Source organism: Pempheris klunzingeri, chromosome 17 (assembly GCF_042242105.1).
Source record: "Pempheris klunzingeri isolate RE-2024b chromosome 17, fPemKlu1.hap1, whole genome shotgun sequence".
Lineage (NCBI taxonomy): Eukaryota > Metazoa > Chordata > Actinopteri > Acropomatiformes > Pempheridae > Pempheris > Pempheris klunzingeri.
Genome location: NC_092028.1, coordinates 13,023,503 through 13,041,703, shown reverse-complemented (window position 1 = coordinate 13,041,703; position 18,201 = coordinate 13,023,503). Strand labels below are relative to the sequence as shown.

Below are 18,201 nucleotides of genomic sequence, written 5' to 3'. Positions count from 1 at the left end.
GGCATGTAAGGTAACTGCCTGTGTGTGTGTGCCTTCGAGTGGAGGTTTAAGGCCAGGCCCCACCAGATGCAGCTGCTCTATTTAGGGCTCTCTATGTCTCTCCCTCTCTCTTTTTCTCCTCCTTTTTTTCTCTTTGACACACATACACACACACACACACCTGTACATGATGGGACAGGTGCCATAGGAAAGGGAATCTCACCTTGGGATGCCTTTTGTTCAGGTGTGTTGTATGTTTCATTTAACATCTGCACAATGCAGCACTGCAGAGAACAGATGCTCATTTAAACGGTCTTTGTTTTGCCACTCTGGACAAGAAAAGACCATCTGATCTTTCTCTTTGCATGCACAGATTTTTCTCAGTGCTTTGAAGTTGATATCGAAGAGGAACAGAATAGAGCTTAATACAATCAGAGCTGGTAGCTGATGTAAAGTTGCTCAGAAAACATTCCACCATGGAGGAAAGTGCCATCAGCATAGGAGATTAAAAAGGCAGTGGAAGTAAGTGGGAGATGAAAGAGCACACAGCAGAGAGACTATAACAGAAAGACAGAGGGAATCCTGGTGTAACTGCGTCACTGCTGCCTCAGCCTCCTCTCAGGGGTGGAGGAGGAGGAGGAGGGATGCAGGGATGGAGAGATGAAAGAGAGAACGAGGAGACGAGGGAGAGAGGAGCGAGTTCAGGGACAGGCTGATTTATGAGTTTCTGTTTCTGAGTCGTGCCGTCTTCAGGGACTTCACTGAGATGAGCCGATCTGGAGTTCACACATACGGACACACACACACACACACACACACCACGCTCACGCAGCAGACACACGAGACACATGCGACTCTGCAACTACTCATTCTGTTGGCAAAATCCTTAAAGTAGTGATCACAGCAGGAGGGAGTTTTTTTTTCTGTTTGAGGTAGTGATGCAGAGTGACTGTATCTGTGGCAGATGGTGAAATAAATGAACAATCATCCCAATCAAGCATGGCATTGAATCTGGATTGGAAGCGTTCCACTGCCACATCGTCAGAGTGAGACAGATAACTAGGAGGCGAAAGAGGAGGAGCATTTTGAGATGGAGAGAACGGGGGAGTTGGGAGAGGGATGAGAGAAAATGGAGGAAAGGACAAACATGGCAGGAAAGAGTTCGCTTTGAGCAGGGATTCACAACAAAGTTTTGAAATGAGCGGTAGAGGGTGAAAAAGGAAGAAAGGACAGCAGAGGGAGAAGAGAGCTCATTAACAGTAAATAAAGGGATGAAGGAAAGAGGACAGACAGCCTCTGATGGTCCGTATAGGGCGATGCCAGCAGTTGGAGAAGCTGTGAAACCAGCAGCACTCTTCATCGCTGCTGCTTGGTTGAAGCAGAAATTAGTTCCTCTGAGATTTGCTTGGATGGTGTTTATAAGTGAGGAAGACGAGCACATTGGAATTATTGGAAAATAAGGATTTTATGTATGAAACTAGGGGAAAACAAATAGCTTGAAATAAAATAAGGTTTGCTAATAAATCCATGTCATGTATTTCTGCATTCATACCTCATACAGTCATTTCATTTTTCAGCAGTGTCATTTTTCCCCCATTATTGTTTCTGTCTGCTCTGTACAAACAGTTTATCGCATGCCTGTCCATCCTGGAAAGGAGATCCTTTCCACTGTTGCGCTTCCTTAGATTTCTTCCTTTTCTCTCCATTTAAGGGCTTTTCTCAAACAAGAGTGGTGTAACATGCTGCGCAGATTGTTGAGCTCCTTTTTTTATTTGGGAGTACATAAATAAAATTGACATGAATGCTCCTGAACAAGAAGTATTGAAAGCTCGCATTCCCTAGAACCTCAAATGTGATGATATAGATTGATAGTGTAATAAATCATCTTATTAAAAGCCTTGTTCACTGCCAATACATAATGCTAATACTGAACTTATCTGCAGAGAAAAATGGCTTTTCCCTACAATATCCGCTCCTGGCAACTAAAGCAAGATGATTTTTTTTTTTTATGGTTGAGTCAGCTAATAGCACTTGTAGGTTAGGGAAAGGTTGTGCAACACAGATGAGTGTTGAACAGGTCAATGCTGATTCGTAGCAGTTTGTAGCTCTTAATTTTCACAGCACAATCTCTCCTTAACTAGCCTAAGTGTTAAAGCAGCCTAAACCAAACAGGCAGGGCAGGAACCCCAGTCTCTGTTCTTTGTACACCCAGCCATTCATCAGTCTCCTCCCCTTTTGTGCACGAGCCTTTGACAAAGCATATTACACTGTCAGACAGGTTTAATAATACCAGCTGGTACAGAGTAATAATATACAAAGCAGATATGGAAAGGACAAAGGACACTGCAACTTAAATTGGCATCCACATCATAACAGACAACACACACACACTTGTTTTCATAGTGACTGTACACACACAAACACACACACACACACTGACTGCTGCCCTGCTGATCGACCTGAGGAGAGAGTGTGATTAGGTTATTACATCTGATGGAATTGAGTTTGCTCTCTTCTAATGAAAGAGGGATGGACTGGGGCATGAAAAACGAGGAGGATGGGGGGGGTCAGAGAAATGGATTGCCAAAGACGATGGAAGTAAACGTACACGGAGGGGGGAGGTTAAGATAAAGAGAGGGAGGTGAAAGGCTAAGATGGGAGATAGAGGCTGGTTAATGTAGAGAAATGAAGGGGGCAGCGAGGGGGAAAGATAGAGAGAAGGGGTGAAGGTGAGAGTCAAGGAACTGAGGAGGGAAGAGTGGGATGAAAAAGGGGGGATAGAAAGAGGACAAAAGGGGGAGTTAAGCTTGTTGTCAGTGGGGCTGACTTTAATATTCTCACACTGCTTTGAGGTTCAAATTCCTGCGAGTTTCACACTTGAAAATCTAATTAATTATACACATTAATGTAATTAAAAGCAAATCACTAAATCACTGAACAGATGTCTGCGTAGACATAAACAGGCAAGGGACAAAGTTGTTGGAGGTCTGGCACAGTTGCATTGATGAATCATTTTTTGGCACGTGTGGGACTAATGAGAATGTGTGCAAGTAAACTGTCTGCAGGGAGAGCAAACGAGGAGTGCGAGTGAGTTGGTCAACTTTTATACCTAAAACTGGCAGTGAGTATAGATGCTTGTATTTGGAGAACAATATACAAGCTTTTAAGCGTCACAAACACCTTGATAATGATAAAGCTGTTTACATCCAGATATGTGGCCCATTTCTGCGTTCTCGCATGCAGTTAATTCCACATAAAGATGTGAATTCAGTTTCTCCTTCCTATCCTTTTCCTGCTTTCGCTTCCTCTAAAATGTATCAACAGAGTTACTCTGAGAGCTCAATTTACCCCCAAACAACTTTAAAAAACGCACTTCAGTGTGTTTCTTTCTCTTTTTCTTTATCTTTGTGTATGGATGCATAGATTTTCTTCCCCCAAGCCATCTGTCTCCATGGCGCTAAGTGCTGTGTGACTGGTCACTGATCCGATCTCACATTTTAATTACCTCTTCTTTAGTTCCAAATTCAGTAGAATGAGGCGAACGAAGCAAAACAGACAGGTTGAAATTCATCCGCTTGGCTGAGAAATTTCACCTGACACAAGAAAGCGGCAGGCAATAAAGCCTCGAGCAGGAGCCACGAGGCTCTGTAAATCGTGACTACTAACTGTGACCAATGACATCTGCACAGAACATTATTTAAAAGCCAGATTCCATTTGGTTGTGCTGGCTGGCTGGCTGGCTGGCTGGCTGGCTGGCTGGCTGGCTGGCTGGCTGGCTGGCTGGCTGGCTGGCTCACACAAGTGCAAAAGAATGAAACGAAAGAATGATCCAAAAGTGCAAAATTATGCCGTCAAATTTCACTCCATGCCACCACGACAGCTCCTTTGAGTTCCCACTGTTCAAGTCAAACTTGTATAGTTGTGTGGTCAGATGAGGCAAAGGGGAAGTTTTAGAGCTGCTAACAAGACGGGACGGGCCAAATTTGTAGTTTAACGCAGAGCAAAGAGTGCTAAGCTGTGGAGCAGAGAGGGATAAGTTCTGCTTGTGAGCTGAGACTGTTGCTCCTCTTTAACACATATGGACGGATGGAGAATGCTGGGAGGATTGGGGGGCTGGATGATGAAAAGAAAGAAGGGATGAAGCCACACCAGGGGAAGAAAGAATAGTGGAACGGGTAAAGAGATAAAACTAATGGTGATGTGCTTTTAATTTAATGAACATTTAAGTGAGTTTTTGTCATTTCCGCCTATAATGGCGAGTGTGGATGATCTGGATGTGATGGGAAACAACTGAACAATTCCGTAGTGCTTCCGTGCTCCCTTATTGTTTACCGTGCCCTCCTTCCTCCCTTCCACTCTCTCTGTATTCTCTGCTGACCTGACAGCTCAACTGGGGTGGGCTTGACGCCGTGTATGCATTGTGGAGTGAGCTTGAAAATGTCTGTGTGGTGCGAGATCTCTCCATTGTATTCATGTCTGTGTGGATCAATGTATGCCTAAGAGGTAGTGTGGGGGAATTGTTCTTGTCTTGCATCAGCAGCCGCTTTGTGTCTAAATATGTATGTGAGCACAATGATACTAAAGCTCTTTTGGCTGTGGAAAGGTGCGGCGCTCCAGTTGGAAAAAAAAAAACAGAGGAAAAACCCGACCTGCAAACCATGCTTCACCCTGAATGCACGCCTGTATACAAGCACTATGCATTTGGGTGTGCGTATATTCTGTTGGTGAATGTGTGTAAGTGTTATCACAGTCACTGTAGGTGTGAGACTTTGCTATGACAGTGTGGTACAAATTTAACAGGCTCTTACAAATGCTTAATATTGCATTGTGATATTTGTGTCTTGTTTAGCTGGGAAGGCTTGCATTGTTGTATGTTTACACAGCAGATGCTAAAGATAAACACTGAGTCATTTAGTACCATTATACAATGACAAATGAATGTAATTGATGCTCCACATATCTGTCTTTTTTTTTGCCAGCTTTCCATCATCCTCTACACTTTGTTTCTCCTTTTGCTTCTAACAGTTTTCTTTACTGTATATTACTATGTGTGTTCATGTGTGTGTTTGTGAGCTGATGTTTCTTTACTCTTATGAATACTCACAGTTTAAGTAACTTGCCTTTGCCCTTGAATAAGACTCCAAATTGCACACAGTTTTCTGCCCACTGATAGAACACTATGATTAGAGCTGAGATATTGATAAAACCATAATTTAAGTCTGGCTGAAGGATACTTTTTTGGTAAAAGAAGTGTCCATCTCTTGCTGTATTGACCGACTTTTATTTAGTGGAGAATTAATTGAAATTGATGCATTTCTCTAAAATGTCTTTTTGATGTTAAAGCATTAATAGTAATGGCAATTTAAATGGTATTTCTAGATTAGGACCGCTGGTCTGCCGTATCAGAAAACGTTTGTATACCAGGTTAAACTAAACCCTGTGCTCATGGGCAGAAAGCTATTTAAGTAAATGGGTGGTATGAACATAATCTACTCTACCTCTTGTGGAACTTACTCGTCAAATTTGTTACTTTTGTATTTATAATAATATTCAGTGTCTTATAGACTTTGTTTTGTACAACTAACACAACATCTGTGACAAATTTAAGGTCATTTGGGTAACTAACTAAGTATTATTATTATTATTATTATTTGTACTAGGTACAATTGTGTTACATTGTGCCAAACTGGGTCCATTTTGACTTTGATATGTATGGGACCCTCTTATGTGGACAGGTGATGCATGGTAACATTGAACCATCACCTAATGCTAGGTGCACGACACCGACCTAATCTGATGTGTTCAGAGTGCTGAGGCATTCTTCGACCTCAACAACTGACACCAGGGGCACAGAGAGATCAGCGGTGGCCTGGATTAGTGCCCCCCCCCCCCCCAATCCCCCTTCCACCCACACAGGAAGAAAGCCAACTGATGTACACTATAAGTCTCATCGATCTCATAGCAACATAGGGAAAGCTTAACTATATTTACATGATATATAACCGTGTGTATATATCTGTGTGTGTGTGTGTGTGTGTGAGAGAGAGAGAGAAGGGCAGAAGCCAAACAAAATTTGAAAAACACCAGGATCTTTGTAGTTTTCTGTTTACTGCAAATCAGCACGTCCGCTGAGCTCGCTTTGCAATGACAGCCTGTCTCGACTGCCATGACTTACACATTAATACGTGTGTGTCTGTGCATGCATGCATGCATACATACATACATCTGGGTGTGTTTGTGTGTGGAAGAGCTGAAGACAGAAGGGGGCTCAGGAGGTGTTGACTGTGGAGATTAAAGAGGAATTAGAGAGAGCGGAGGGAGGCACAGAGCAAGGAGAGAGAGAGAGAGAGAGAGAGAGGGAGGGAGAGAGAGATTTTCTGAATATTCAAATCTCTTATTTTAATTCTGCTGCAGATTACTGAATCTTTCATCTCTGAAGGAAGGGTCGACCTTAACGTTGCTTGACGTTGCTTGTGTGTGTGTGTGTGTGTGTGCGAGTGTTTGAAGCATGTATGAGAAACATGTGACAGACTGACCCAAGATGTTCTCATTGTGATTTAAAATGTGTTTTTTCTCTTCGTATTAATGCTCACAGCGACACATTGTAACTTAACACAATGTTATCGACGGTGTTTTATTGCTACTCCCCCGAGGGTGCAACAGTACATGTTTTACACTGACGTAATGGCTAAATACACATCTAAGTCATTTGTAGACTTAGCACATGCAACACGAGCAATAGCCTTATTGAAGCTGTTGCTGCTTCTGCAGAATTACCGACTCCCCTTGTGAACATGGCCTCTGAACTGGACTGCCCGTTCGACATACCACTCATATCTCACACTGCTTGTTCCCCTGCTTTACATACTGTAGTCTCTAAAATGTTAGCTACTTAGATGCGCCTGGTTTATTTCTCCCTCTCATTCTTTTTAAATGTGTCTCCAGAGGATAAGCTGCAGGGTTTTCGTTCTTCCTGCCTCCCACAGTAGTACTGTTTCTGTTAGCTTGAATATCCAGCTGCTGCATACCATAGCAATGGGGGCTTGGTGCACTGGCAGATTTTTTTTTTTTTTTTTTTCCAGATATACAGCAGACAGTTCAGTTTCCCTCAGTATCAACTCTTCCCTTCAACTTGTGAGAAACAGGAGATAAACATATAAGTAGCGTGTGAGATTATGTAGGTTTCATGCTCAGATGGAGATTGGAACATGTGATAGACTTGGGCCACATATACATTAGCATAATACAGTTAAGCTTTAATTGATCTAGATATCTTATAAATTAGAAGATCCAAATCTTTAACTTCCCTCACAGTGGACAGCCCTCTCCAGAGCAGGGAGAATAAAGACATGCTTCTTTGGCACAGTGCAGTGCACACTTGTCAGGGTTGGTTAATTAAGCAGTCTGACAAAGGTGAGTAGCAGCCAGGGCTCAGGAAATCCTCTGTCAGACGTGCAAATGGGCCGGCATACAGATGATGTGTTTGAGTGAGCACAGGCGGCTATTTTTATTACATTTCTTTTTTGGCTCTAATAGAGATATTTAACCAAAATACTCAAACAGACAAATTATAGATTTAAAATGAACAAGGACATAAACAATTGAGCTGATATGCTAAATGCCCTCAAACCTTCTTTATCCATTACCTGATGTCAACATCTGTAAAGGAAACCTTACATATGACTTGTTCTATGTCAAACACATAGATATAGAAATAGAATTGCACAACACCTTATTAGACTGGACACTTTTTTTTTCCTTTTTACAGTATATTTTTTAAAGTATCTTCTGTGTATTTAGTCTTGATTACCTAATTGCTTTCTGAATTGATTTTTGTTTACATCTATGGGAACTGCAGACATGTTGCGTTTTCAGTGTACAGTTGCATGTCGTTGTAAATTGGCTTTTTGTGTCAATTACTGATCACAAGGGAGGGTAATTGACCCCAGAAGCAAAGTCTCATGGTGTGCTAGTGGGTTTTTTCTTGTTGTAGACATGTTGAGACTAAAAAGCTCAATACTAACGTTGTGTGCTGTGAACTAGGTTGCTGAGCCTTGTGGCATCTAAGCAAACTATTCAGCTCAAAACCCAGAGTTGTTAGTGTACAATAAATTAAAGGCTGTAGCCACGGCTATAGGAGACCACAATTACTTCTTACTCTAACAGCCACTGAAGAAAGAAAAAAGTTTTAGGTCGCTTATATACAAACTTCTATCTTGGCCCCTGAACACAGCAATGAGTTGAGCTTGTGTGCGCCTGACATATACTAAATGTAATTTGCCTACAATTTGTGTGTTTTGTGATTCTGCGTGTACGTCTGCGTGTGAGTAATGTAGAGGGCAGTGGTCACCATTTGTTGTCTGCTTTAACTCCCTTTCTAATTAGAACAGTACCTCACCCTGGGAATACTTCAGTACCACAACTCGGTGCACACAGCAAATCACTGAATGTGTGTGTGTGTGTGTGTGTGTGTGTGTGTGTGTGTGTGTGTGTGTGTGAGAGACATATACCAAACTAAAGTAGAAAAATAGCAGCATTGGTGCCTTTTTTTCCCCGAGTTGAGGACACATGATCGAAACTTTTTCCTGCTTTTGTTGTTGTCCTTTTCCCTCCTCCAATCACCCTGTCTCTCACTCATGCTTTGTACTCGGTGATTACTTCGGTAGGTATTATTTTTTCTTACCTTGATAAAGGGACATCTGATAGCACAGTGATATGCTGTGCTACTGCCTCACACGTGTTACTTGTTAACTTGTTTTTATAGGCTGGTTTGATTTATGGTATGGCATCATGCTGCAGCATGTCGTCAGTGCTACTATGATGGATTCATCAACCTCAGACAGACAGAAATTCTCTCCATAAAATAAATGTCTGTCGATGCAGTGTTGCACCCACTTGGCCACACTGTTAAGACACCATTGCTAATAGATATTCTACATTTGAAGCTCTTATAATGTGAACAGCCAAAACAAAAAGGTAGAATCAGAGGTTTTCCACACCAAATCTTGAGACACGTAAAAAAAAATAATACTAGAAATAGAATAAATTACTAGAAATGTGTAGTATTATAAAATGACCATCCCTTGTTGTGATAGAATAGCTCATGAATTGACTTCCTGTCACTGATATATTCGCAAATGATGCAACAGGATATACAGTAGACATGGCCCCATAAAATGTTTATTTGTGAAATTGTGAAAAGGCCTGTAAGCAGATTAACAGCCAAATAAGCAGGCCCACTGGGTCGTCATTAGACCCATTATGTGCATTAGGCTCGCACAAAACTTCCTATTGGCATTAGGTTCCAGTGTGTTGGCGGGGTGTTTGTTTACTCACATGCTGCATCATGGTTCATTCTTTTCTGGGATTTTAGTCCTATAGCTTAATTCTTATATCATTCATCATTGTCTTTTATGGACTGGAGCTCTGATTGTTTTTATTATTGTCAACTAGAGCCGACATCTTCCGGTCGGTTGGTCAATCAGCGCTCTTGTCCGACCAGATTCTCATTGTTTGGACAATCAAAAGCCTAGAATCTCAGTCCATTTAGATTTTCTTTGGTCTACTACAGCCCTATTGTCAACCCCCTTGAGCTCCTTTAACCAGTTGGACCAGGAGACCTGTGTCACCATTTTTCACTGGACTGTCTTTCCTGATTGCTGAGGGAAGAGGCCATAACAAACAATGGTCCCCAGCATCAAGTCGAAGATTAGTGAATGACCTCTGTCCAGTCGCCTCAGAGCCTCCCCATAGGGGTGCACCCTCTTGCCTGGAGATGGCTCATTCAGGCAGCTCTCTCTTTCCCTTTCCAATCTAATATGTGGTGTGGATATGATGAGAATCTGTTCCCTCTTCCCCTTTTGCAAGCATCATTGCTCCTCTCACTCTGCAACAGGTCAGCCTTAGAGACCTTATTGCTCTTGCATGTGGTCTGCACCTGATCGTGCCTACGCTGGACGCACCTGTGGCCAGCTCTGCTACAGAGAAAGCTGTCTCCAGCCTTGATGATGCAACATTAACATAATTTAAAAGCGGACTGAAAACATTTGTTGTTGCAACAGTTGTTGCTTTTCTGTGAAGCACATTGTATCTCCCGTGGAATGAACAGTGGTATGTATACACTAAGTTCTGCTTGATTGCTTTGTTTCCTGTGTGTTAGATAACCCCACGCCTTGGGTTGTTAATGATTTAAAAATGGCATCCTATGTGTTTTGGCCTTAACCTCTCTCTGCACGTGGTTCGAGCATGTATCCATGCTGGTGATCCTGCTCAACTGTGTCACTCTGGGGATGTTCCAGCCCTGTGAAGACGTCACCTGCCAGTCAGAGTGGTGTCGCATCTTACAGGTTAGTAAAACGCCCACAAACACATAATCATACATTGCAAGCTTTGCATGCTTTCTCTCCAGGAAAACACATGATTGCCATTCACACTAGTTACCTCAGTACTATCTATATAACGGCAGATTTGAATAAAGCTAGATAACTGTGTTGCGCCTTGTGCAACGCGGGCACCAAATGTGTTTCCATACAGTTTCCATAAAGGTGTTGCTTACCTCTGTGATGTGTTTTTGGTTCTTCCTCATAAGCGTCTGTCACTGTCACAGTCATGGACCATGTTGTGGCTTTTACATATTTTTACTTAAACCAGTCAGTGCTTTAGTGACTAATGTGGAAAATTGAAAGGCAGGCTGTTTTGGTGACTGCAGGAGCATCAACAATATAATAAACAAATCCAATTCATAAGTAAGGGGTAATGGAAATGTCTCTCTTTTTTTCCTCAGTTATTTCAACATGCTCTTACTGTAGAGTGATGTTGATTCTTGACACACTGAGATGTGCTCATTATATTCAAATACAGAGTTTCTTAGTGCTGTGTTAGATGTCTAATTAATTAAGACACCAGCCATAACCATGCTAAGCCCGAGCTATTCCCTGCTGGGATGAAACTAACTAATGGAGACAAGAATTTATTTTCAGACAACCACCACTGGCTTTTTCCACAGCCCTCCACAGCCTCTTTCAAAATGTGACTCCATATTGATGAGAAAACTTAACAAGGAGCAGATCGTTCTCTGTCGACAAGAAGCCAATTTACTCTTCTAGTTACTGATGAATTCTGTCTGCATGTTTGTTCTTTTTAATATGTTTCTTCAGGTGCTGGACGACTGTATCTTTGCTTTCTTTGCTGTGGAAATGATCATCAAGATGGTGGCCCTGGGAATTTTTGGCTCCAATTGTTACCTTGGTGACAAGTGGAACCAGCTTGACTTCGTCATTGTCATGGCAGGGTTGGTATCCCACAATGCTTTTTTGCTCACGCTCACAAATTGCTCAATTTTCTCTGTCATCTGCAGCTAGACAATATCAGTCTGCTTAGAATAAAATAACATTTAATTCCTCCGTGACATTGAGCATGAAGAAAACAATCAGGCGAGCATGAATGCAGTCTCACACACACACACACACACACACACACACACACACAGTTTTCTGCCTCAGGAGTAATTGTGGCTCCCCACAGCTCAGACATGATGCGGGTGCACGTGTTTATGCCTGCCCTTTCATTATCAAAATAGAAGTGTCCTTTACATAGGTGTGCTATGTTTTCTCTCTGTTTCCCTTTCATCCCATCCAGGGGATTAAGAGTGCAGCGATGTGGATGCATGCTACGTCCACATATCCACATCAAACCGCAGAAACACTGCAATGCTGCAGTTCAATCATTTATTGTAAATTATGTGGCACTTTACAGTAAGCTTTTACGTTTGCTTCGACAAGACAAGACAAACAAGAGCCTCTAGTGTTAAGTTCAAACTAGTGAAAATGAGCAAAGGAAAGATAGACAAAATAAAAAGTCTGTAAAATGAGAAGATAATATGTGACAATCTAATGCACCTATCAACAGCAAAGACTCAGACTGGATGTTCTGCTCTTGCTGTCCAGACCAAAGGCTCGGGCCGCTACGTATTGCAGGTTGAGGTCAGGGCAATCAGCAGCAGACATTCCTTCAGCTGCTCCCACGCTCCAAGGGCTGAGCCACTATGACCACACACACACTTTAAGCAGCCAGCACAATCACAGAGGACAAGAAAGTAACACTGTTACTGTTAGACCATAACTGTCTCTTTCTGCCTACTTGTCACATTTATGATGTTTGGGTGCTGCAATATGAACCATACAGTTCTCATTCAATGTGAATAATTCATATTTACAGCAATTCTGGGAACAACCGACATTATTAGCATTATTATATTTTGGGTGCCCTTCGTTTTAGTCAAGTACGACTTTATGTGACAAGTATGACTCTATGTTTTTGGAAGTACAGATCATGAAGTATGTCTTCCTGCCTTTCTCTGACTGTGTCTACAGCGTGATGGAGTATTCTCTGGATGGCCATAATGCCAGTCTGTCAGCCATCCGTACCGTCCGAGTGCTCAGGCCGCTGCGGGCCATCAACAGAGTACCAAGTAAGTCCTTGTTCTTCAGCTCAGTGCCACTGAATTAGCTACCCAAAGCCCTGATGGTTTTCATTCTAGCCATCTATGAGTGAATTTAGCTGGTGGGAAAGAAAACTGTCTGTGACAAGGTTTGAAAAGGAGGATAAAAGGAGGAAAGGGAATGGGGAAAGGCGTATGTTGATGTAATGTGTAATATGTTAGTGTCTTTATTCTCACTACTTAACGGTAAGTTGACCGATGATCCAGGACTTGATGTTTGCTTTAATCTCACTTCCACAGCTTATACCGCGGCAGTGCGAGAGAACTTGCATGTAGTTTATCATTTTCTTAAAAGCTCTGTGACAGAAGTGGCCATGAATCTGCAGCTAAAGAGGATCACCAGACAATGGTGTCATAACAACGTACAAGATTATTAACCAGCATACATTAGGGCACACTGCCATGCTGTTTTTCAGGTTCACCTTGCCCGTATTGGTAGCCATTGTGATCCATACACTTCTCTTACGAAGGTTTATAAACTGGGTTTTAAACATTTCTTACTTTCTTTTTGTACACAGCTGTTTCAGCCTGACGTCAACCTGTTGCTATCTTTACTGGTTAAACTGATTTTATTGTTCGTTAAACACAATTAATTTGCAAAAAAATCTATTCCTATTACGTTGGGGAACCCACGGGAGTATAACTGGAACATGGGAGACATTTGCCCTACATTGACTAAGTATGTTGTCAGGGTAATAGATGTTTGCTTACTGCCTGGCTACAGCAAGCTAAAAGATGTGTGTGTGTGTGTGTGTGTGTGTGTGAGTCTGTGTCTGTGCCTGCGTCTGTGTCTGTGTGTGCGTGTTTGAATGACGACCCCACTTTCCCAGAATAAGCCAGTTGTTAGCGTGTGACACAGGTTGACCTAAGATTCTCCCACGTAAATGATGACGTTATATGTTTGTACAAGCGTCTGTGTGTGTGTGTGTGTGTGTGTGTGTGTGTGTGTGTGTGTTTCAGTTTGATGTGGGTGCTTTGGGCACAGCAGATAACCCAAACACAATCATAAAGCATGGCAGGTTGTCTGTTTCTCTCAAGCTATCATCATGAACAGTCTCACACACAGGGACACCCACGCACTGACTGTATTCTTCTACCTCTGTGAGGACTGAAAATGCAACATTAACCTTAACCTTGTCATTAAACTAATAGGAGCTCCGAGAGACCGTCTTTACAGCCACAGACAAGGTGAAATTAAAACTTATATCGTTGTAACAAGTTTTTAGTCGCTCCCTGAAGGGTCTGACACAGATGGGTAGATGGAGAGAAGAAGAATTGCAGTGAGGGTGACAATAAGAGGTATTGCTTGGGGCTGGAAACTCAAGGTCAGTGTAGATGCAGACTGATACAAACATACCCCAAAGCCCACAGACTTATATACTTACAAGGTACACATGAGCAGAGACAACCACAGGGTGTTTAACACCAGCTTACATCTTTCAATTTTCCTCTCTCTTTTTCGTCTCTTGACTCCAAATCTCTTTTTTTTGTTTTGTTTTTCATCTGTTTGTGATCAGAGATAGTATTTATACAGGCCATTCAGGCTAATAGCCAGGGTAAGGTTTTTTTTCTCACCTTACTTAGTGTCTCTATTTGTCTCTAACCATTCCGCTAACACTATCTCTATTTGTCTTTCTGCCTAAGTGGATGGGAAGTATCAGATGTTAAATGTGTTTTTGTGCTGTAGCCCGGATACAGTGAGATACAGCAGAATTACATGAAGTGAAATCTCTCCTGATTGATGCGGCCATTTAAATGGCTTCATCGACATTTTTCACATTTATTTCCATCATCATTGTAGAAATTAAATATATGTCTGCGTTATGTGTCTTTGGCTGCAGATTTGTGACGCTGCGTGTTCATGTCTCGCCTCTCTCTACCATCCACACACAACAATTCGATTTCCTGAACAAACGTCTTTCCATTTGTCGAGCTGCTGTTGTCATCTGTCACTGTGAACAGGACAGTGTTTTCTGTTCATTTCATGTTAACACGGCTGCTGTGTTCAGGGGGCTTCTGCAAATTCTCTTTCTTACTTCCCCCGTCTCTTTAATCAGAATTCAATCTTGTTTCGACTTCATGACCGGGTAAAACAAAGTGCTTAACTTAATTATTCTAACTGAATAGTGATCTCAGCAGGTAATTAACTTACCTACTATGTCACATGAGTTTTCTGGTTCCAAGAATAAGCATAAGGACTGAAAATGCACAAATGGATGTCAGATGGATTTAGTCAGAAAGCTGAAGTCATGACGTCACATCTGAGCTAATCTCTCTCCCACTAACCTCTGTAGTACACTCTCTCATTCAGGATTTCCTAATTTCCTAAAAAGTGAAGCATTTTCCTGGGGTTTATATATATTTCATACATTGGCATCTGCTACAGCAGTAAGAATTGGAAATGGCAATATTGCAATGTGATTTTAAAAAAGTTAAAAAAAATGATGACTCTGTGAGCACAGAAAATACTACAGCTCATCAACAATTTTGATGTAACACTGACGCCAATTTTTGTTACATTGAATAATTGTTGGGCATGCTAGATTGTAGTTATTGTTTCAGTATTTTTGCCTGGACACAAACTTTCTGATAGACAGTTCATCAGGATCAAAACATCACACCACAAGAACAATTTCGTCCTGTCTGCAGCTGGCCCCCCAGGCGCAGACCCTTATTCTGTCCCCATAGACACTATACTTTACTTTACATGACTTGTTTTTCATACTAGTTTCTTATTCCTCTCTATGTTTAATGACAGGCACCAATTTACCAAGCCAAATTCCTTGTACTGTAAAAAAAAAATTACTCTGCAATAAAGCTGATTCTGACTTCTCCACATTGGCCCGAGACACTGAACATGTTCTTTTATGAATAGATTAAATTTGTGGACAGTGTGGTTGTAAAATGTCTCTGAAAATCCATTTGCTCGTAGCAGGTTGCATATCTCTGAATGACATTTCACATTAACAAATTTAATTACTCCCAGATCTAATCTAAGAAGCAATTTTATGACTTTATTACAAGATCGTATCACAGATTAAGGCCTCAGTCCACAATACTGCTGCTTTCCTCAACATTTCAAAGGATTTTCAGTTTTCTAAATCTTCTAAAAAGTCAATTTTTCTCGTTGTCTCTTCTCAACAGCATTACCCCTTTCACTTTTATTACTGGCTAGATTAGTGTTTACTTTTTTTTTTTTCTTTCTATGATGCAGACTTAAAAAGACTAAGCATATCACAGAGGCATGACTTTCTAGATAGATGGCAACTCTCTGTTTCAAATGCTCTCATCAAGTCTGCCACTTGTGCGCCATTCAATCATATTAGTGTAATTAAACCTACCTTAACAGATTGTATTGTAGCTTAGGGAGTGAATGCACTGTCAGCCTTTTTGTATGTTCTATCCCCGTCTGTATAGTTCTAAGCAATGAAATTCAGTGCAAAATTTCAATCGGTGTATGGAGAAACCATTAGTATTCTGCTTAGGGGATGTCTATGTTTGCTGTGGAGTTTTCACCGCACACTCAGGCATCTGTGTACTTGTGTACATTTTCATGCGCTGTATACAAAATAGACAGCATTACTCTAGTGTCTATAGAGTATAAGTCTAAGTGTATGGATTTCTCTCCTCTGTATAACCTCTATTTTGTGAGACACGGGCAGACATGTTAAAAGAAGAAGTCAGAACATAAGATTAATATGAGACAGCTTGGTGACCAGACAATGATTTAAACTGGACACTTCTTTGATATTATGAACATGGTGTTTGACCAGAAACAATACTGGTTTCTATTCCACCCCAAAGCCACAACCACATCTCATTAGAGGTTTTTTTTCTCGATGGATTGGCCCTGACCTGCATGGCTCTCACATATGTCACTAAAGAACACATAGCACATGCAACTCTAGATCTGCAGCTGAATTGTGATCAGTCAGTCATTAAGGAAGGCACTTGACTTTTTTTTGTCCCTATCCCACGAGTTCATGTTATGCCAGCATGCAGAAAATAGGTTCTGGACAGCAACTTTGTTGCTAATGAGTTTGTAAAGAAGCACACGCAGATGAACACAAATAAAACAATGAACACGCAATTCAATTACTACTTTACAGAGGGACAACATCAAAAAATACAGAAAGTCAGGAAACTTTCTAGATTTGTAAACAAGAGGAGGAGGTTCAAATATTAATCATTTTGTCCTGATTTTGTCGAAATATACTGTAATATTGTTTGTCACACCACTTAAAAATGCAATTTAATGAAAGAATATATCATGAAGTTAGTCGTTGATACAAAATGGAGAAAGTGTATTAACAGGTAGTGAACTTGTTTTGATAATCCATCAAGAGGATTATTATTATTTCTACTAGAAAAGAAAATTTATAAAAAGAAGGAAAAAATAAGATACATTTTGCTCATCTGTGCTTCCAAACAGGCATGAATGATTAATGATAATCATCTGGACATTTGTATGAGTTTAATTCCACTCTGAATTAGTGGAAAACTCTTTGATAATATTAAGCTTCTGGCACAACATTTAATTAGAGCTTAGTGTAGCTCCGTACTGATAGCTGAAAAACTCACAAACAAAACAGAGCATTTGTTTTTGTTTTTCACCTATCACAAAATGATAATGGATTCAAGGACAGCTTTTTTTCTGCAGTGGCACAGCAAAAACAGTCTGGAGATTAAATTTTAGAGGCTCGAGGAGATTTAAGTTTAAATATCATTGCCAGAAGTAGCAGTGTGTATGGAACTGCCACACTGTAAGCACGGTCAATGTGACAAGGCCTTGACATACTGTATGTGAGAGAGGGCAGTCCACATTGTGAGGACTTTAGGGACTAGATCCCTGACTCTGCTGATGCTAAACACATCTGACAACTAGAGATGGATGCTGAATGCATGCGGTTAGATAATACAAGCCACAGGGAAGCTGTGAGTTAAAGTCCCAAAGGATGAAATAACGTCAAGCTGTCACTTTCAGCGTCGTCATCACTTGTAATTATATTGGCTGTGGGGATGAAGTTGTGTGTTTCAAGCCCACAAGATCAATAGAGGTTGTCAGAGTGTTAACCAGAGGGCTACTAAAAGATAGCTGCTGCACCACATAAAACTCAACTATCTATCATGTTTGTGAATATTAAGCATGCGCATACTTTATATGCTTAAGCATGTGAGACATTACAATGAAAATACTCATTACTGATGGCATCTTTACCCCTCGTGTCCCACTATGCAGGTATGCGGATCTTGGTGACGCTGCTGTTGGACACCCTGCCCATGCTGGGAAATGTCCTTCTCCTCTGCTTCTTTGTCTTTTTCATCTTCGGCATTGTGGGTGTCCAGTTGTGGGCGGGGCTACTGCGCAACCGCTGCTTCCTGGGAGAGGACATCAGAACGTAAGGAATTTGGCCTTCTGATAAAGTATTCGCATTTCTTTCTTTTATCTGGGTTGGAAGCAGCACATGTGGCCCCAGGTGATTGACTCTTCAAGAACATGGTCGAATCAGATTTGAAGGAAGAAGCACTTTGGTGAGAATCGGGTGTGATTCAAGTTCTTTTTCCTTGCGTATATATGAGTGAAAAACACAAACTCCATCAGTTGACTCAGAATTTCCAATCAATTTTTAATTTCCCCCAAAAAGAAAAAGTCCACCATCCTCTCTGCCTCGCAAATGCTGTTCTCCTCATCCATATGGTAACCAGCACTGCCTTCAGCATGC

The 18,201-nt window shown here is 41.3% G+C and overlaps 1 protein-coding gene across 1 annotated transcript in view; it reads left to right on the top strand.

Moving 5' to 3' along the window:
- The window catches only part of cacna1ha (calcium channel, voltage-dependent, T type, alpha 1H subunit a), a 104,404-nt gene that overhangs the window by 42,326 nt on the left and 43,877 nt on the right, over window positions 1–18,201 (top strand). Inside the window, exons 2-5 of the mRNA XM_070848702.1 lie at window positions 10,214–10,325; window positions 11,136–11,269; window positions 12,351–12,448; window positions 17,718–17,877. Of these exons, the coding sequence (XP_070704803.1) occupies window positions 10,214–10,325; window positions 11,136–11,269; window positions 12,351–12,448; window positions 17,718–17,877 (504 nt within the window). The remainder of the gene's footprint in view (window positions 1–10,213; window positions 10,326–11,135; window positions 11,270–12,350; window positions 12,449–17,717; window positions 17,878–18,201) is intronic.